General features: G+C 54.4%; 1 protein-coding gene across 1 annotated transcript in view; it reads left to right on the forward strand.

Moving 5' to 3' along the window:
* Positions 1-20,919, forward strand: part of JPH3 (junctophilin 3) — a 45,744-nt gene extending 24,825 nt beyond the window's left edge. The window contains exons 3-5 of the mRNA XM_082770378.1: positions 7,519-7,643; positions 11,679-12,595; positions 20,539-20,919. Of these exons, the coding sequence (XP_082626504.1) occupies positions 7,519-7,643; positions 11,679-12,595; positions 20,539-20,619 (1,123 nt within the window). The 3' untranslated portion in view covers positions 20,620-20,919. The remainder of the gene's footprint in view (positions 1-7,518; positions 7,644-11,678; positions 12,596-20,538) is intronic.
* The last annotated feature ends 478 nt before the right edge of the window (positions 20,920-21,397 follow it).

A 21,397-nucleotide genomic window follows, 5' to 3' on the forward strand; every position in this document is an offset into this window, starting at 1 on the left:
AAACATGGAAACCTGCCCCATCCAAACCACAGCAGCTGGAAAGAAGGAAGCATCTCCCTGCCCATTTCTTTCCCTCTCTTGGAGCTAACTCTTCCCACGCTCCACTCCAAGTGGGTTCCTGCAGCTTTTGCATCACCAACCATCACTTTCCAGAAGCTAACAAAGCTCCCAGCATCGCTGCAATACCTCATCTGTTCCCAATTTATAGGAAAATGGGAAAATCCATCCCCAGAGCTGGAGTTTGTTCTCTCCATTGCTCGGTTGGTCTGGGGCAGCGGTGGGACCGTGGTCATCGTCGCTGCTGTCATTCCTGCGAGGCAAAGCCCAGCTCCAGCACACGGCTCCGTGGCAGGGACCGAAGCACCGGGACGGGCAGGTGCTGCCTGGCATCACTCACCCGCATCCTCCGGAGCTTCATTACAAGTGACAGATGGCAGGAGATGAGCCTCCCTCTCCAGATGTTAATTATCTCACGAGCTGTAAATAACGTCTCGCGGCAGCTTGCGCACCGGCTCTGGTGTGAAAGACCCATCAGCTTTGCCCTTGCCAGGGGGCAAAAGGTGAAAAGGAAGGAGAGCCACGGGGAGGGGGATCCGTGGGTCTGCCTGGCTCTGCACACCCCATCACCGGGGGATGCTGGAGAGCGTCCTGGCCAGCGGTGGCATGTTTGCCTTTGGGCACCAAAATCATCCACCAGCCCCTTTAGGTCAGTTTGGTTGTGCTGGGCACATTTTGTTGAGCAATGATAGGGATAAAAATATAAATACAAGCATCCCCATGGCCAATTTGGGAGGATGGCAAGGCGAACACAAGAGGATGGTGGTGTTACAGCCTTCAGGGGCTCTCGTCCCCACCGGGGAGGACCCAGCTCAGGGTCCCAGGCGCTGCATGGGCAAATGATGCCTCGGCGAATTCGCTCTCCATTCGTAAGCTCCAAAACCACAAAGGTAGAAGAGAACTGGCGCAGGAGCCTGGAGCGAGAAGCTAAATGGGAGCTGGCCCCATCCCCATTCCCATGAATTTGGGAGAGCCCCAAGCTGGGGCACGGGCTCCCCACGATGCTGGGTGGGAACGGCTTCCCCACGCAGCACTACATCCCCCGTGTCAAACCACAGGGAGGATCGGATCTGGGCTTTTGACCAAGGTATTTTCCACATTGGGCTGTATTTCTTGGGCAACATCAAACAGCTGCATCGAGTATTTTTTCAGGCTTCAGCAGCTTGATTTTTTTTTTGGAACTTTTCGCTTGAAATGTGATTTCGGGGCAGCTTTTCAGAGCCCTCAGGCTGGAGCACTTCGCTCCCTCACCCCAAATCTCCATCCTGGGGCCGGATCCAGGCTGCCTGGCCGTGGAGCAGGGCAGCCAGGCGCTCTCCTTGCTATGCACGGCACCTGCTCGCTGTCTGGCTGCACAGAGCAGACGTTTTTGGCTGCATTACGTCATGTCAGAGGTCACATTAGCTGCTTTCTGCCTCTTGATTAGGGATTCCAGCAAGAGGGGAGGGGTGGGAAAGGGAAAAGCAGACGGAGGAAGCGGGCAAGGGAAATATGCTGGCGATAAGCAGGTAAATGGGGATTTATGCACAGATAGCTAATTGGTGTGTCTAATATTCCACCCCCTGAGTGCCGGCACTGTATTACTGCCTTCACAAATCACTCAAGGCAAGCCTAGCGCAATAACAACCAAGCCAGGAGAGCCGTGAAAAGAGTCAAGCTGGAATTGAGAGTGGGTTTTATCAGGGCAATAAACGGCAGATAGGGAAAATAACAAACAGGTTGTTAATTGCTGCCATCTCCCAACTCCCCCAAGGAAGCGTCTAGACAGAGCCCAGCCCTGGGTGGCAGCTACCACGGGTATCGAGCCGGCCTTTTGGGGCCAGAAGGGTGCTGGCTGCGGGCTGGCATGCCTGTTGAAGGATGCTGAGCCGAAGCCCGGGGGCAGAGGGATGCAGGACGGGCTCTGCAGCCCTCCCCAGCAGCATCGCGCGGCCGCGCTCTGCCCTAAATCAGCGCTGCTCCCGCAGAGGTAGAAGCCAGACAGTCTGCAGCAGCTATTAATAATTCAGGCCCGGTTTGTCCCACCGAGGAGAGCAGGAAAAGCAGCCAAACCTCAGGGCTGGAGACAGCCCCGGGGCTGGTCGCAGCCGTGGATCCCACGCAGGGGGTGCTATGGGGTGGCCATGGCAGGGGCTCGCACCAGCACTCGCCCTCTTCCCCCCAGCTCTGGGGTTTGCTTACCAGCATCGATCACTCGGGGACTTTTGATTTATGTCCCTCGGTGCATCTCAGCTTGCTGCAATTAGGGCCAGATCCTGCTCCCAGCTGTGTTGGTGGGAGTGCAAAATAACCCCGGCCAAGTCAACGCAGCTGCGTGCATTGCGCTCACGTGAGCCTGGTTTTTCACATGGGTGGCCGGCCCCATTGTGGCCACCACGGCCACCGAGTGCCAAAAAGAGGTGGTCACCGGGGCTAGAGGGGCAAGCAAAGCCCCGAGACTTCAATGCCCGGAGGAATGCTCTCACTGAATTTTTTCCTGAAGTATTTTCTTGCGGCTAGCATGTGTTAATTGGATTTTGCCATTTGAAAAATACATGACCCTCTGTAACGGAGGGAGAAAACATGCCTCCTGTAGGAAGATAAAGATGCATTTAGAGGGAAAAAAAAAAAAAAGCCTGATTACATATTGACCTGAGAGACAAAGTGAATTCAATGGAGCCAGCCCGGCCCCTTTGGAGAACTCGAGGCCGTTTGTTGTGTCCTGGGATGAGCTCAGCGGGTGCTTAACTCCATCCTCACTGAGGATGCTGACAGGTGAGCGGTGCTGCTCTGCAGGGTCCCCAGATTGTGTCCCCAGTGAGGACTGGGACCCCTGGCACGTCACCAAAGAGTGCATGTGAGGGGATTTGCAGTGATGGGTGCAGGATCCGGGCTGTCCTGCCACCCCTGGGTGCCAGAGCCAAACTCAGCCCATTTCTTGGCTTCTGTTACCCATAGCAATAATAATTTGGGTGCCCATCTCCGTGCGCCTGGATGTATAGGCTATTTTTCCCCAAAACACAGAAGGCAGGGTTTGCTCCTTTTTGCATTGCACGGGGAGGTCTCGTTAAAAGAGAAAGCTGCACAGAAGAAGGCTTCGAGAGCCGTTTCAATCATCTTTTAATTAATCATTCCATTCAGCTGATCACTGCACCGTCGGATGTTGCGACAAAGCTGTGCTGGAGAGCCAGGCAGCGGAGGGGCTGCGGAGGGGACGCCGATGGGAGCTGAGCTCCCTCGCACGCAGTGAAATTGAGATTTCTGCCACGGGGGAATTTCTTGCAGAGCTTTGTGTCCCGAGGGAGCTTGGTTTCGGCTTCCTTCCTCCATTTCTAAGGGCTGGACACTTAGCTCGGGCTGTCTGCCCCTCCACCTGAGCCAAGCAAATGCAAAACAAGGGGGAGAAGCCAGGGGACTTAGGGGTCTCCAGTAGTTCCCGGTATGGGATGGGGGAGAGCTGGGGATCTCCATCCCCACAGCAGGATCCCAGCAAGCAGGAGCAGGAGAGCAGCAGTTTTGTAATTCCCTGGCAAGCCCAAATCCCACTGAGCAGGGGACACCTTCACTTGCAGAATGGAAATCCCCCAGCAAGAGCTGCCACATGAATTTTGGGAATCAGACCTCCTTGTCCAGAAATATTGCCTGTATCATGCTTTTTTTTTTTCTTTTTTCACATTTAAACCATGAATAATGCAAATTTCCCCCTGCTTCCAGCACTCAATTGCCTTTGGCCCAGGACATACATTTTCTCGAAAAGTCTGTTACTTATTTTTCTCGGGAAAAAAAATAAAAAGCCTGGTTTTCATCAAGAACATGAGAAAAAGGAGCAAGGAGGACGAGCCTCTTGTCAGCTCACCCTTCTTGTGACACCAGGTCACCACTACCCTGCAATTACAGGCATCACCTTTACCACTTCACCAGACCCGACTCCATTCCAGAAATATTCCCGATGGTCCACAAACTTGCTCTAATTTCCAGCCTAATTTTTTAAGCGTTGTAACCATTTGTTCTCCTACCAAAGCACTCTGTTAGCCCTGACCCTACTCAAGCCTCGCCTGGTCTCGATTTTACTGGGTTTTCCTCCTGAAACTGCTGGGGGCCACAAACCGTAGCATCGGTTTTGCAGCAAAAGCCCTTTGTGCACGCAAAGCCCGGCTGGCATTCCTGAAAAGCCAGCTCCTTCCTTTCAGATCACGTTATTCCAGCCTCGTATAGATTAGCCGGAGCTGATAAACTTGGCATTACGAGCCGCTCGCAGGTCTTATCCCTTCCCCTGTCGCTTCTGGCCGAATCGCAGGAGATCTGCAAAGGGTTGCAGAAATCTCCGCGGTTGCGGTTTCCCCCTGCCTTCTGCCAGTTCCTGCTGCCAGTTTGACCACTCGCCCGGCCGTCCTCGTGGCACAGTGAGTCAGCTTGGCACAAAAGGACGAAGGAAAATTGCCCAAACCAGCCATGGACCGAACGGCACCGCGGGTTTGGTAGCTACAAACCACCTCCAGCATCGCCCCTCTTGCTCTTCCCAGCCCCGTCCTCACCAAAATGCCTCCAGTATGGGTCAGTTGGCGTGCTGAAATGGGATTTAGGGGATGTAGCCATCCTCAGAAGTCCCTTTGCCTTTGTGTGCGTGATGCTGGGTGCTGCCCTATGGATGGTGGAGGAAACCCAGCAGAGCATCTTCCAGCACGACTTTCGGACAGCTAAAACGGGGCACAAGGGGCACCGTGTCCCCACAGACAACAACAGCACTTGTCCAGCGGGCTCCCTACAGGATTGGAGACGCCTTGGGTAAAAAAATGGACAGCTTCAACCTCATTTTGACCCTGCGTTCTAGGATTTAGCTCCTCTGACCCGCTGTCCAGTTTCAGACTTGGCCAAAATCCCACAGAAATCCTCGTTTGCGACAGCGAAGTGTGAGTAGATCAGGGCTCTCTGTGTGCCGTGGAGAAAGACCCGCTTTACACCGAAAGAAAGTCAAGCAATTAGCTGGGGAATTAAGATTTAGTGCACGCCATGAGCAGCAGGCATATAGAAAGGAGACAGCTGTTAAATTTAGTATGTGACAAAGTCATGCGAGCATTAACTGGATTACTTGCATTTATTTGGGAATACTTATGTATTTTATTATGCAATGTATAGATCATCATAATTCTGCTTTTCACTCCAACGGCGCCTCTCCTGCAAGCATCTTAGAGAGCATTACAAACAATTAAGCCTGCCTGCGCCTCTGCGCCGTGCTCCAAGTTGTATCAGCTTTGTGGGCATTGAGAGCATCTCAGATCGGGGATGGTTTAATTCAGGGGGTTGGGTTTAACTCTGCCTGGGCTGAACCCCCAAACTGCTGCTCGTCCTGGGCTGATCCATGGAGATGAAGTCGCCAGAGTGAGTTTTCCAGAGATGGATATGCGTCTTCCCCAAAGGGATGGATTTTTTGGCCCATTTTGGTGGAGAAATGGGAATCCCCAGGTCCAGGAGAGGGGAGCGTGGTGAGGATGCTCCCCGTGTGCTCTTCCAGTGTGCCCTCCTGCCTCGCCTGTCCCCAGGTCTGCTCGCGGGCGGCACGCGCTGCTTCCAGCCTGGAAGAAGTGACGGATCGCTGCCTCCAGCTGCCTCCCCAGGGAGGAGATTCGGGAGGCGGCGTGTAATCCTGCCTGCTGAGCTCGGTCCAGACACCACCAGACGTTATTAATCCTTCGGAGCAGGCTAGCGGGGATGGGCAGCCTGCCGTACGAATGTGCTGTGGCACGGGAGGGACGGGCCCTTCCCCAACAGCTCCCAGACCGGGGAGAAAACTGAGGCAGAGACGGGTGGGGGAACATCAGGAGCCAACAGCCAGACCACTGGGAAGCCCCCACGGAAAAAGCCAGGCCCTGTAGCAACCTCAGAGAGCCAGCATCCAAATTTCAAGCCCCAGCTGGCACTGCTCTTGGCTCTGGGGTGGTTTCATCGATGGGACCGGCACCCCAGCCTTTTGCACCGACCACATCCATGTCAAACACTTTGCATCCCCCCTCTTCCAGATGCTCAGAGCTCAAAGGGCTGATCTGGTGTATCTGCCAAGGGATGGGCCAGTGACATGCTCCTCCACCCCTCCATCCCTGCAGGAGCATGGAGAAGAGCTGGAAATGCCCTGGCTGTCCCCTCACAGCCCAGGTTTTGAACCATTTTCAACCAATTTTTTATTGCGTTGGTTGGGGAGACCTGCACCTATGTGAGAAGGGGCTGTATGCATACCCAGCCACCACAGAGCAGCCCATTTATATACATAAAACACTTCCCGGAGCAAAAACAACTTGCCAGCACTTAAAAACAAGGGACAGGGTGGCTCTGGGGGTAGGGGTTGATGGCATCCTGCCCGGGTTTGAAGAAGCGGCAGGGCACAGACGTGCACGTCCCCGGCTTGTGCGGCGCGGTGCGGCGCGAGGCACGTTGCTGGCCCCATTTTCCATTTATAGGAGCCTGTCAGAAATGGCACTCCTCTCCGAGCAGATGTCGAAAAATTAGAGGGAATTCAGAGAGCAGCAGAACGCAAAAAAAAAAAAAAAAAAAATGATTAAAGGAGATGGAGGGCCTGCTTTTGGAGGGAAAAGAAATCAGCTGAGCTATTTATAACGCTGCCTGCACCGGGGCGGGTAGGAACAGGCAGTTTTTTAAAGTGCCTCGAGAGCTGAGTGAAGGGGAAGGGACAAACCTGCTCCGGGGGATGAGCACGGGAACGGTGCTGAGGGGCTGGGGGCGAGATTGGAGCCATCAGACACGGGCACCTGGGGGTCTGGGGGGCATGGATGAGGGCAGGGGGCAGCCGCTCGCCCCCAGCGAGGAGATCCCTGCTTGTATTTACACACTTGGCTTTACGCACAATATGTGCTGGCAGGGGTGGCAGTCTTCTTCACCCGAAAGTGAGCATTTGGGTTAAAAAATGCTGGCTGGAAATTGAGAAATTCAACCCCCAAGGCTGACGGGAGCGACACGTTATAGAGGTAACATCACCTGTTCCCAAAGAAATCCTGCTCCCTGGGGTAGCTCCTCCACCACGGCCCTGTGGGGTTTTCTGGATGCCCTTTGGGTTTCTCTGTGTTCGCTCTGACCCCTTTCTTCACCTTCAGACCATGGAGGGAGGCAGAGGTTTGGTTTAAGGCTTGGCCGAGCGATGCAGGGCGGTTTTCTTGGCGGGCTCCTTGTGCCGGGCTGCAGAAAGCCCACAGTGAGGCTTGGGGATGCTTTGCAGCCCAAAGGCTTCACCATGCACCTAACACGGCCCTTTTTGCAACCACGGCACCAAAACCCCACTAAAAATCTCCGCGATCCCTGTTCAGAGCTGAGCACCCAACGGGGCCACACGTGCCAACACCTCTGACATCCCTGGGCACAGCTCCACCAAAATCACCCTTTTTGGTGGGGATCTCTGGGGGGGGGACCAGGGAAACCCCCAGGCACTGCCGTGACCCCCCTTTCACACATCCCTGTCTCTCTGTTGCCTTGCAGGACCTCCCACTCCCGGGCCAAGGCGGAGGCGGCCGTGACGGCGGCGCAGAAAGCCCAGGAGGAAGCGCGCATCGCCAGGATCACTGCCAAAGAGTTTTCGCCTTCCTTCCAGCACAGGGAAAACGGTCAGTGCACGATGCCACGCCGGCCGGCCCCACACAGCATCAGGGTTTGGAAATAATGATAAATTCTGTGATAAAACCGGCAAAAATGCGCCCGGCATGGTCTGGCTTGCAGGGGTCTGTCGGCGGTCTTTCAATCCACCCTGTGCAGTCATGGCGTTGCAGGGATCTTGGCGTTTTGCACTGAAACAGCCCCATTATTTTTAATGTATAGGCTCTGATGGTTGCACAAAACAAACAAACAAAAAAACAACCCAAGAGCTCTGAAAGTAAAATGCAAATACAAATGATCCTGAAGGCAGGCACAGTTTTACCCCCATGGCTTCCAGAGCCTGGTTTGTGCCTTCTGAAAGCCTGGGTTTTGTAAGTGTGCACTCTCTAATCCTTCACCTGGGTGTGCAAGCCTTCTGCACACACACAAAGGTGTCGGGGAATTCACATTCAGGGTTTGCCTGATGGCTTTTCATGCACTTGCATGTGCACAGAGCCAGGTTTGAAAGCATTTTCCTTCCCTCTGACACCTCCAAAATTTCTCTCCGGCTTGTTCAAAGCTTTTCTTCTCGAGGAACGAGGTTTTTCCCAGCTGCAGAGGAGCAGCCGGTGCCCAGAGGAGAGGTTTGGTGCCAGGACAGGCTTGGGGAGGACAAGCCGGGGATGTGCAGCCCGGGGAGGGTTTGCCCCACCAAGGCTGCACACAGCAAGGGGTAGGAGGGGAGAGATCCAAGTCCCCACGGCAATAATTAACATCGTAATTAATAAATGTGAATGGTTTTATTCAAAACTTTCCCTGCACCGATCCCTCATTAGGAGGCATCTATCATTATCCCCCCTCTCCAGCTCATTAGCTGAACGTTGCTCATTCATCTTCATCTCTTGAGGGCTGCTGCTGGTGACTCGTGGCTGGGTGCTGGTCCCCGGCAGGAGCAGCGTGGCCGAGGCCGGGCAGGAGGGATGCCGAGGGATGCTGGCATCTTTTGCCAGCCCTGCACAGCCTGGTTTGGCCAGGAGAAAGCGCAGCCCTCTGCAAACACCCCTCGGCACGCCTCCCCCTGCAGACCTCCGATTTGTAGGTTGGAGATCTGAGCTCTTTCGCTGGGCTGCACGGTCCCTGGGGCTTCCTCGGCCCTGAGATATTCCTCATCTCCATTTCCTCTTTGCCGAGAGACTCGGCTGGTTTAAATCACCTCTTGAAAAAGATATTTTTAGGTGATGCATTTTTTACCAGCTGCTAGACGGGGACGCGGGGCTCGGCTTGCGGTGGGGCTCGCGTTGGCTGCGTGGGTCACGCCTGGGTGAGAGGGGGGAAGGAGCTTCCACTCAGAGCACATTAAAAAAAAAAAAAAAACACTTCCATCCAAGATTTGGGAAAACCTGGGTCACTTGCTCGGCTTTGAAGGCTCTGTGGCCGGGCACGGCTGCCTCCATCCTGCTGGAAATCCAGATTTGGTGCTCCGCATCCTCCGTAGCGCTCTCACGGCGGTTCTTCCAGGAACATCACGTGTTCCCTGGCTAATTTTAGCCCAGAATAATTGTTGAACATCCTCGGGTGTCGAACGCCAGGAAGACAGCACCCTGCATCTGTCGTGTTCCTCTGCAAGGAACCGCCTGCACCCCCCTGGCGCTGCCACCCCTTGGCCCCAAGCCCCGTCTGGGGCTGCAAACCCCAGGGGATTAACAGGGTAGAGAAGGAGAGGCAGCAACAGCTCATTGCAGGTCTGGATGGGGAAGATTTAGGATGAGAGGATGCTTAATAATGCGATCCCCAGTGCAGGTCTCCAGGGTGAGGATGCTGGAGGACAGCAGGGCTTTGGGGCAGCCAGGGGAATTTGGGGTTGGTGCCAAGGGGACGGAGCAGAGGTGGGGCCAGGCTGGGGGTGGCTGTGCTATCAGAAGGTGGCTTTGGGGTGGTCAGAGCTGGTGGGAAGCTTTCAAGGCCCTGCACCTCCAGAGAGCCAAACAGGGGAAGATCAGTCAAAGCCTGGGATGAGCAGGGCGGCTCTGGGTGAGCCCTGTTCAGTAGCTGCCTTTATCTGAGCTATACGACCAGCTTTCTCCTCTGTAGCCATTTATTCCCTCCCTGCCTCAGTTTCCCACCTGTGAGCCAGGAGGACGGCAGGAGCAGGACCATCTCCACAACAGCCACAAGCCCACCTATCTGTATTTTCCCCAGAAAGATCCCAGAGAGTTATTCTGCATGAAAACAGCAGGGCTGAGCTCCACCTTTCTCCTTCACTGCATTTTCCCACTGGTAATAGGAGTGCCCAGGGGCCCCAGATAAATCCTGGGAAATCCAGACACGCAGGGAACAAACAAGGGCCGAGCTATTTGAGCACCATCCCAAAACACAGACAGGATTTCCCGTGGCAAATCATCCAAAAACACCTCGTCGGCCATTGGAAGCCCCTGTTTCCCATCGAGAAATTGCTTCGACGGGAAATTTCCAGGCAGCCTTGCTCCTTGTTCGCCTCCCCTGTGAGTGCCCCGATGGGGACATCCAGCCCCTCGCTGCCAGCACGTCCCAGCGGCTCCCCAAGAAGATGCACTGGAGAAAATTGCTCGGCAGAAGCGGAGAGATTAGAGCAGGCACTTCAGAGCATTTATTTTTAAACCACGGTGAGAAATTGAGTTCTTCCCTTTTTTTGAGACTCATTTCTTGTCTAGCCATAGCAATTGCAATTAGATGCATTTCAGGGGCATTAGGCAGTTAATATATTTATCAAATTATTCACATAATTTAGCATGGCTTTAGCTGGGAACAGCTATGCCTTGAGAGGGTGAAAAGAGACTTAACCAGTGGTAGCTTGCACCCCTTCAAAATAATTTGATGTCTCACGAAGGACTAATACAATGCAGATTTTTTAATTGTCCAGAGAACAATACACCTCCCACTCATTGACCACCTCCAGCAGGAGACACTCAGCCTCTCTTCAAGTCCCCGTCCCTAAATCCCCGTTCCCCAGGGAGCAGCCCCCTGGTGTTCCCTGGGCTCAGAGGGGTCGGAGTACATTCAGTGAGGTGCACTAAGGGCTGATGGTGTTATTGGACTCGTGTTACCCCGAGCACACTGCCTCGCTCCTGTCCTCGCTCTTACCACCGTGCACACAGCCTGCAGGACCAGGATGGGCTCCACGGTGCCCAGCAAGGGGGGATATATCCATGCCCTGCTCAGCTGCACGGGGCAGGAAGGCTGTGCTGGCAAAAAGGACAAGCTGCCCATGCGTTGGCAGTCCTGCTTTAGTTGATGTGCTTTTTTTTCTTTCCTTAACTGGAGGAGTCACCAACGCAGCACATCTGCCCATGTGGGAGCATCCCCATGGGAAAACATGGAAAAAAAATCCCCTTCTTCACCTCGTGTGCCTGAAAACTGAGCAGATGGAACAAGCTGATGGGAAAACCATCGGTGGACCCTCAGCATAACCCCTCAGCAGGGCTGGAGTTAATGGGCTGTGCAAAGTGCAAGAATGGTGATCTGGGGTGCCAGGGAGTGACTGCACCATGCAAGCAGCTTCCCACCTCTCTGGGGCTGCTGGCCTGCTGTGAGTCCTTTTATTTGCAATGCCTGCACATGTCCCCAAGCGAGCAGGGATGGTGGATGGATGGAGGGCAGCAAGAGAGGCGAAAACTGTGGGTGCTAAAGGAGCAGGAGTGGTTGAGCCTGTTTACATCAGCTGGAAATGGATAGTGGAGCCAGGGGGGTGTAAACGGGTGAGAAGCACAACCCTAGTGCATAATGAAGCTGAAAAGAAGGCAAAGCCATCTCCCCCTCTCCAGAGGCTTTGCAATGCCTGCAGCCAAAGCCAAACCACTCTGCAGGTGTAAGTGTAATGGTGTAAGGTGTAATGCTAGCAGTCTTTTCCCTTGGTCTGGTAGCAGGAGGATGTGCATAGTGCATGTCCTGCTCCAGCCTGCAGTTCCCCTGCCACCCAACACTCTCAGACCCCCTCTTTGACCCCAAAAATCTGGCAGGCACCCACAGAACAGAAATAATCCTCTTTCCCTTCTCTCTCTCTCTTTTCCCCCAACTCCTCCCCGAAAAAGGGCTCGAATGCCAGCGGCCCAAGCGCCAGAACTCGAGCGACGACATTGAGGTCCTCTCCACCGGCACGCCGCTGCAGCAAGAGAGCCCCGAGCTCTACAGGAAAGGGACGACGCCGTCCGACCTGACCCCCGAGGACAGCCCGCTGCAGAGCTTCCCCGCCAGCCCCTCGTCCACGCCGCCGCTGGGCTCCTGCAGGAACAAGAGCGCGCACTTCTCCCGGCAGGTCTCGGTGGACGAAGAGCGGGGTGGGGAGATCCAGATGCTGCTGGAGGGGCGCGGTGGGGACTACCTGCGCCCCAACAGCTGGGGCGAAGAGAAGGTCGGTGGGACGCGCGGCCTGCGAAGCGGGGCGCTGCGCAGCGGCCAGCTGGGGTCGGCCTCCGTCCCCGAAGACTACAGAGGCCGGAGCGGAGGACACAAACACTCGGCCTCCAACCACAAGCAAAGAGAGAGGTGGACAGATTCCCCGGCCACGGTTTCTTGGACTTCCCACCACAGGTCCCACAACCACAGCTCAGGGAGCTCCAAGCTGCTTGAGCTAGACGAGGAGAAGATGAGCAATTACGAGATGGAGATGAAGCCCCTCATGAGGATGGATTCTTATATGCAAGAGATTCACACCCAAAAAAGACACTATAGCAAAGGGGGACCCTGCAGGAGCATGGCTGATGACCACCGCGGGGAAGAGCGGGGCTTCGGGGTTCAGAGACTGAGGTCTAAGTCCCAGAACAAAGAGAATTTCAGGCCAGCTTCCTCCGCCGAGCCCACGGTGCAGAAACTGGAAAACCTGAGATTCGGGGACAAAGCTGAGCCTCGGCTACTAAGGTGGGACTTAACCTTCTCCCCGCCACAGAAATCCTTACCTGTTGCACTAGAATCTGAAGAGGACAATGGGGATGCGCTCAAATCCAGTACGGTAAGTAGGCAAAGCCGTGTGTGGAAAGCTGGCTGGGAAAACTGGTGCTGAGCTGTCGTGGGACCGCAGCGAGCGGAGAGGGAGGTGGCACTGCCGGCACAACTGAGCCCCAAAATGCCCCCGTCTACACCTCGAGCCTCCCCTCCCTCCTCCTGTGGTGCATAGTGTGTGCTGGGAGGAGATTTGGGGTGTCCTGTGCAGAGTGTCTCGGGGGAGACAGCAATTATCAGTGGGGGATTGGGGCGGAGGGCTTGGGGCATTCGCCTGGGGGAAAGGTGGGAGCAGGCGAGGGGTTGGTGATGCTTCCTTGTGGCTGGGTGATGGCAACGGAGTGTCACGCTGGCCAGAGTGTGACAGGACCCAGTATTGTGACATGACCCAGTATTGTGACTTGACCCCATAATGTGACACGACCCCATAATTTGACATGAGATCACTGCTCAAACCCTGGCAGACAGGCATTGTGTCAACCTGCGGCGTCTTCCCATCTCTCCACCTTTATGTGACTGACGCCGTGGCCTTGTCACCACCTCGTGCTGGGGACCTGAGCCACCTGGAGGAGGGTACCGTGGTCACGGAGCAGGGCACATCGCAAAGGGCTTGGGCTCAGCCTGCCTTCCTTTCCTTTGTGAAACGCAGAAGCAGGTGCAGGAGCACTCAGGGCTCCTCATTTTGGGAGAGGTGAGGGCTCGCTGGAGATTTACAGGAACAACAGGCTGCTGGGCAGAGCTGGAGTCGTTCAGGCTAGAGAAGAGGAGACAAAGCAATCTTCAAACGTGTAACACAGCTGCTGCGAAGTGGAAGGGAATAATCTGTTCTTGATGAAGGGAATTAATGGGCTTAAATTCGAGCATTAGAGGCAGTGGTTAGCTATTAGCCATCAGTGGAGAGCTGAGGGCTGGGATGAATTGCCTGGGAGGGAGGAGGTGGTGCAAAGACGGCGTGGACATCTGCAGCTCAGGTGCAACTCGGAGGGAGCTGACCCTGCCTCGGGAGGAGCCTCAGCTCCACGAATTTCCCAGCCCAGGCTGATGGTGATTGCAGGATGCCTTGAGAGCAGCCCCCTCACCCTGTCAGGGTGGCAGAAGGAGATTTTGGCTGTTTGAGAGGGCTGATAAAAGGCGATATTCATCGGTCTCTCCAAAAGTTTGGCCATGGTGGTCTGCAGCGTCTGCTTGCTGTTGCCAGATCTCCAGCATCCCCCCCCTGCTGCCCACAGGGCAAAGGTGCTGTGTGCCTACAGCCAGGGGGGGAGAAGCAGAAAAAGGGGGATGCAGCCGGGATGCAGGAAGGGCTCAGCTACCGAGCTGCCACAATTTCCCTGCTGTGGCTGTGGATAAATCACCCCCACACGCAGCCCTGTAGCTTGCTGGCTTCCTATTCATCCTGCAAGCTTCGGCGCAGGCTCGCAAGCACCCACACAGCATTTACCAAGCGCTGCACGCAGGGTGTCTGCTGGTGGACCAGCACCGCAGGACACATCTTGGTAGGGCGGAGAGAAACCAGAGCTCCGAGGGACCCCTGCACACATCAGCCAGCTGCAGCTTTGGAAAAATAGCCACTGATGTGACATCTCCTTGATGGCTTCGTCCAGCAGGTGCCGGACACCACCAAACGGGCACAGGCTGCGTGTAAAAGCACCCAGAAAAGCCATTAGGCTGCACATCATCCTTTTAAGTGCTGTAGCGGCGAAGCAGCATGTTCAGTTTTCTCACATTCATAACCGAGGGTGGAACAGATGGCGAAGGTTTGGGAGGAAGCTAATGTAATACAGAGGAAGAGATAATATGTGGATTTAAATAACCTACAATGCCAGCAACAATTTGTTCTAGCAAGAGTTGCGCTGCGCTAGCAGGGGGCTGCTCCAGCGGCTGGGCGGGGAGGGGGCAGTGGCACCAGCAGGGCGAGGACCAGGAGGTGCCACCCAACGTGTCCCAGCCTCCTGCGCACCGCCGTGACCTCCCCTGCACCTTCCACCCAGCACCTCTACCTCCAGGGAGTGCAGACACCCCTCTCCATGGGGGCTGCTCATCACTAACTGAAGACTCCTCTTACAAAGGTCATTTCTTGAGGCTGCTGCTCAATAACGCTGATGAAATTTAGGGCTGCTTGGTGCTCCTGTCAGGGGACGGTGGGGTTTCAGGGTCAGCAAGCCGGCGCTGCGGTCACACCAACGCTTTAAAACCACACTCGAGGGCACCTGATCTTTCCGTGTCTCCGTGTGCACTGACCCCTGTGCGCACAGAACAAACTCGCATCAATTGTCATCGCTTGGGCAGACGAAATCGGAAAGCAACGTGCCCGGACCAGTGTCGGTGTTGTTGGATTAAGGGACTCATGCGAACGTCACCGTCCTTTCTGGCCTTAAGGAACCACGAGGCAAAAAGCTCAAGCCTGTGTCTGAACACTTCACAGCCTCCTAGAGCCTTTGAGATGATCTAAAACAGGAAGGGAAAAAAGGAATTGTTGAGCCGCTGGAAGGGGAAAGAGGCTTTCTAAAATGCCAGCAGCCCTTTTATCCATCAACACGAAGCACGTCGTATTTTTAGGGTTGAGGATAAAAAGCATGTTGCCCCTTTCCTGCAGGTGCTGAACATCTGCAGTTCCCAAAAAGGAACAGAAGTGTTTCGGGCACACAGGTCCCCAGCATGCCTGAGAGAAAGGGCAGCGCTCAGGCACGCACGGAGCCTGATTCCTCTGCCTGCCCTCGTTTCAGGAGCAATCACAGGTATTCGGATGGAGACTTCTAGGGATGCTCTGTGATCTCGCTAAAGGCAATGGGAAAACTCCCCGGGCACGCGAGCAGGCTCTGTACTCGGCCCTTTAAAATCCCCCTGTCTCATCCCACCGAGAAAGCCCGACAGCAGCCCAAAATCCCAGCCACCCCCGGCATTTTCTTCCATTGTCACATGCTGCCGGATAAAATCTCAGCGTTCTCAGCTGTTTGCTGCAAAGAACCAGAGGAAACAGCTGCGGGGTTGGGGTTGGCAATGAAGTTTGCAAGCCCTCTGCGGGGATAAGGGTGGCAGAGACCCCCCTGCGCCAGCCGGGGATGGCAGAGAGGGGCTCGGGGAGCTGCAGCATCTTCTCTCCTGCTGTCTGCGTGTTGGGTGTATTTTCCACCCAGAGATTCTGAGCAGGTTTCCCTGTCGCTGGGGAAAGCAAGGAGGAGGCAGCCAATCTGCAGCCAGCGCCGCGCTCTGCCAAGAGCCAGCCCCGGCACAGCCCCGGCACCGCAGCAGCGCAGCGAAGGAAGGGCTGGGCAGGGACGACCCCTGCCCCTCACCCCCATCCCATCCCTGAATTTCAGCTGAATATAAGCTGCCCAGAGGCTCTGGAGTGCAAAAGTTCACCTGCATCTTGGGATGCTGTGTGCATGTCCTGTCTGCATGTGGACCAGCCTGGGAAAGGTGCCTGGGGGTGCTTTTGTGGTTAGCATCCCTGGGACTAAACCCTGTGGTCCTCTCCGGCTTTCCCTTTCAGATTTTTCCTTTATTTCCCCATCAGGAGCCTTCCCCAGGTCTCCTAACACAGCTGTGCCTGGGTTTTCCTTGTTTCTCTCACCTCGTCTAAATAAACTCACAACAGGTTCACAACCCGATCCCGAGTGGCTGTGGCCCAGCACACACACACAAACAAGCTTAATTACAAGGGAATTAGGAGGAATATCAGCCCTGCCACCACCTGATCGCTGTCACCCCTTGGAGATGGGTGCCCTGCCCAGGGAGGCACCAGCACAGGGACCGCAGTGAGTGCAGGAGGAGCTGCCACATGCACAAAGAGTTTTGGGGTCGTTGCCTCTTAAATAATAACCAGAAACTGCTCTCCTTGATGTGCAGACATCACGGCATTACTCGTAACAACACAAGGTAAATAATGCTCAGAGAGAAATGCAGGGCTGAGCTCGACAGCATCCTCTTCCAGCCCGTTTAATCTCAGGAGCCCTCTGATGTAGCAGCAGGGTGCCCCTCGCCGACTTTGTCATCCCGGATCCATTTTAGGGCTCTGAGCCCAGCCCCACGCCGCCGTCTAGCTTTGAGAAAGTTGGTCTCCATTGCCAGCTTTTGACCAAAAGAAAACCAAAACCTTAAAACCGTCGACCCCCGAGCAACACATCGGAGAGGGCGAAGCCAGTCCCTTCTGCTTCTCTTGATAAATGCTCCTTAACCGATTCGCAGCAGCCTGTTCCTGGCAATTGTGTGACAATTCAGCACAAATGTCGTGGAGCTGCGGAGTTTTCAGCACTTTCGTAGTGCTGAGCCTGGAAAACAATGCCTGTATACTTTTTGCTGATCCCAGTCCTTCGTAATTACACTTAATAGATCCCAGAGGGATTCCTAGGTAACCTGCACTCTGGTTTCCATGGCAGAGACAGAGCTGCAGTAACAGGTAATAATGGATTGCTAATACTTAAATTAATTATGCCACAGTTTTATTTGTAAACCAGCTGTCCCCTGTATTCCCAGTAAGACTCAAGTTGCTACACAGCAGTTAAAGGAAAAAAAAAAAAAGAAAAGAAACACAAACAAACCAAACGGTGGGGCAGAGGTGGTGGTGCTCAGCTGCAGCCGCAGTCGGAGCTGCGAAAAGCGTGCCAGAAATGAGAGGCTGAAGGAAACCTTGGGAAAGCTCACACCGCTTTGCTGGGATGCTTCTCACTCGTTACTTCCACGGCAATGAGCACCGCTACTACTGCTGTGCCGTGACGAAGGCTTATTCACATTTTAGTGTCTCCACGGCTCTGGATCTGTGTTCCAGGTCTTTCAGCTTTGGAAAAAATCTTGGAGTCCTTGGAGGTTATCCCCGTTTGTCCAGAAGCACCCCATCACCTTGTGGGTTCTGGTGTACCTTACCCATCCTGCAGAGGAGCCCAGGGAGCTTATTACAAAATAAACTAAAATCCCAGCCCACCCGAGCTGGGTTTAATTTTCCTTTCCCCGAGCCAGGCTGGTCACCGTGCTGGGTGGAATTCGTCTCACGTCACTCTACAGACGGTCTCGAGGGTTAGCATAGCCTGGATATCTAAGGTTTAGGGGTTAAAAATGGGTGAGAGGATGCTACCTGCGGGCTGGGAAGGCAGGATCTGGCCCTGAAGGCTCTGTTTGGGAAATGGGCAGCATCTCGGTGCTGTGCTCCAGCTCCTGCACGGCACGCAGGGCTGGCTGAACAGCCCCCAGCAGCTCCTGGCTAAAGAAGGTGCTGTAGCTTCAACAAAAACAATGAGTGAAGGAGGAAAAAAAGAAAGTTTCGCAGGCTGCTTGCTGTCTGTGGCACACGAACTTCAGGTTGGGAAAAGGAGCTCAACCTCCAGCAGCCCAGAGCCTGAGATGCCGCTGGCCTCGGGGGTTTTTCTGGGCTCCTCTAGGGCTCAGAGAGGCCAAAGATGAGGTAAAGCACCCCTGAGCTATGAAAGCAGCGTGCAAAGTTGCAAATCAAGGGCGATTTCTCTCATTCCTGTATGTCGGTGGCTTGTAGGTGGCATAGCATTGTAAGGGTTGTGAGGTCCAAAGCGCTGGCTGCAGCTCCAGGAAAAGGCAGCTCGCTGACCCGCTGCCGGGCTGGGCTCAGCAGAAGCCCTCTGCCAAAGCAGAAAAGCAGAAAGGATTCGTCTTCTGCACAGACACCGAGCAGGAATCCCTTCTTGGGAGCCGGTGACATGTCCCAGGACAGCCTTGCCATCAAAGGGGAGAAGGGCAGGCGTTGCTCTGAGCAGAGGTGAAGGCACAGAGACCTTACGAGTTAGAAATAAGCCAGACCTAAGCACCAAGAAGTGCAGCAGGATTCGTAACTGGATCTAAACCAGAAGCTTCAGAGGCCCAAAGCTGTTTATGTGACCGGCTGCATGGGAACCCAGTTGCTGTGAGCGTGCACATGGTGCTCGGTTTGTTGACTCCCCTATTTTTCTGGCTGAGGGCACAATTTTGGCGTATAAATCGGTGTATAAATCCCACCCCATCACCATCCACAGGTACCAAAGGGTTGTGATCTTGGTCAGGCCTGCAGGTCCATCCCAAAGCGTCTGTGTTTGTGAGGGCAAAGCTCAAACACCAGGGAGTTACGGGGCAGCCAGCCCGGTTACAACCTCCAGAGCATCCCAGGCTCGTGCCAGCTGGTGGATAAGTTTGTGTGCTGCTTGTTACTGAGACCATTAAGTGTCAGAGCAAAGCAAGGCCAGAAATGGTCACTGCCTCTTGGGCAGGGGAAATCAAGCTGCGAGTGGACCGAGGCTGATGGAAGGACGAGAGCAGCTCCGTCCTCCCCTGGCTGCGAGGTGGAAGGAACCAAACGCCTTTTGTGCCTCGGCGGTGCCCTGCCAACAGAAACAATGACAGCGATAATCGCTTGCAATCTGGTATTGCATTAACACGGGCTCAAAAATCGTAAAACCCGCTAATCTTCTGAAATGAAGCTAAAACCCCCCCCCCGAAAGTAAATAACAGAGCGCATCGCAGCGCTTGGCAACCCTGGGGTTGGGGAGGAGGGGAGGAGTGGCAGCAGGGGGGTGCTTTCTGCCTTGGAAAGGCTTGGCGTGGTGCAGGCGGAGAGGTTTGCTGGAAGCAGCCAGGCGTGGATACCTGGCTGCCAGGAGCAGCTCCCTGCAATCCCCGCGTTTGGTTGGCTTCCCCTGACCCTGTTGCTAAGCTACAAATATGCCTTGCCAGCAAGCTCCAGCATCCGCGCTCCCACCCACTCCCAAATGCGAACTGAATCAGCCTGCTCAGAGCAGAAACCAGCCCCGGCCAGCAAGGATCCCTTCTTTTTTATTATTATTTTTTTTTAATTTCCAGCAGCGCTGCAGGCTGGCGCAAGGACTGGCTCGCAAAGATCACCCACCCTGCTACCCCCCAAAAAAAAAACAAACAAGAGGCGCAGGGCAGGAGCGAGGTGCTGAGCACCATTGCAGGGGGTTAAGGCTGGCACAGCTCCATGGCAGGGGGAATAGCCGAGGATCCCAGCTGCGCCGAGAAATAGCTGCCACCTACCTGCACGCTCACCCCGCCGCGAGCCACGTCGACGCTTTAGGACAGCAAATGTTTTAGGGCAGGGTGGGTGTTTTCTGGCCACCCCGCATAAAGACGGGGTGGAAAGCTTCAATCCTGGCGCTGCGTGGTGATTTCCAGCATTCCTGGGGTGCTCAGGGGGTCCAGCACATCCTCATCAGCTGCGATGGGAGCTCAGGGAAGCAGCCCGCAGGGAACTGGATAATGTTGGGTGAGATAATGCCAGGGCAGAAAGGTATCACAAGCTTGGCGATGTGGTTTAGGGGAGGTTTAGTGTTAGGTCAGAGGTTGGACTAGGTGATCCTGGAGGTCTTTTCCAACCTAGGTGATTCTGTGTCTGCCACAGGCAGGTGCTCCCACACCGACGCCTTGCTGGGATGTTTCCCATGTAGACCCCAAGAGTGGAATTTGGTCCGTATCAACCTCAGAAAAAGTTATAAAATATCCTAAAATGTACTGAAACGTTGCCTTAAAGGGGACTGCCAGTGGTCTCCCTTTGCCATCAGCAGGTTTCCTGCTCAATCAATCACATTTATTGGAAAGGGTCCTTTGGAGCCACCTCCAAACCATCTCCAAGGAACCATCAAATCCCATATTATTATTACTTTTTCTTTTCGTTGACCACCTCGGCTAAGCAAGCGATTTTGGCCATTAATTAAGGCCAGATTTCCCATGTGCACGACATGGGGGCCTCCACGAGCTGTCTCACTGGATGGATGCGGTGGGTGTAGGTCCGGGGGTCTGCCTGGCAGGCAGGGGGTCCGGAGCTCACATGGGGACCCCCACCACACTTTGGCTAATGCGTGGCACCAGCATCTGCCCCAGTAGTGGCCTCGAGGCCCTGCAGGTGCTTTGGGGTCAGGCGCTATGGGGTGCACATCCCCGGCCGTGGGCAGACTTTCGGGGCACCTCCTAACTCGTCTCCTTCTCTTTCTCTTGCAGGGCTCAGCTCCCATTCTGGTAGTCATGGTGATCTTACTAAATATCGGAGTCGCCATTTTGTTTATTAACTTTTTCATCTAACTCAAGACTGTCTTGTTTGCAAAAATAACAGTTACATGTATGAATGGGGGAAAAACAAAAAAAAAAAAAAAACAAAAACATAAAACCAAACAACAACAACAAAAAAAAAAAGGGAAAAAAAATCATAACTCGAACTGTCCTACGACGATTTCCAAGTCTTTTCACAGAAGAACAACAAACGATCGAGTCTCACTCACAGTTTGCCTTTTTTCCTGGGTAATGTTTTTTGGATTTTAGCCAAAATTCTTTGCTTGTATAACACTATGCTGTGTGGCATGGCAAAATGCTATCAACACTCTGCCCCCCCAACACTGGAAAGGATGAGAAGGAATCCCAACAAAATAAAACCTCATTTCCCTTCCCCTCACCCCCCCCCAAAAAAAAAAATGATAATAATATATTTGTAACAACGGCAACCAACCCAAAACGGAGACTAGACGAGGGGACCGTGGGGAGATTTCGTGTCACGTGTGTACGGGTCCTGGGATGCTCCAGGCTGAGCGTCCCAGGGAAATCCACAACAGCTTTAACGATTAAAGTAAATGGGAGAGAAAAGCAAAATCAGGCAGCCGGTGCTTTTCTTCCCTCCTCCCGTCACGAATGGAGAAGAGTCGGTGGAAGAAGGAGGCGAGAAGGAGCGCGGGGAAGGCACGAGCCCTGCCTGGATGTGACGGACAGGAGGAGGGTGCCCGGCCCCATTTTATTTGTTTTTAAAACCAAGCCGCGAGGGGTGTTCTGCAAAACCCCATGGGGCAGGGGGGGAATGGGGGAAGGTGCA

The sequence above is a fragment of the Aythya marila genome, assembly GCF_965140915.1.
Source record: "Aythya marila genome assembly, chromosome: 12".
Classification (NCBI taxonomy): Eukaryota; Metazoa; Chordata; class Aves; order Anseriformes; family Anatidae; genus Aythya; species Aythya marila.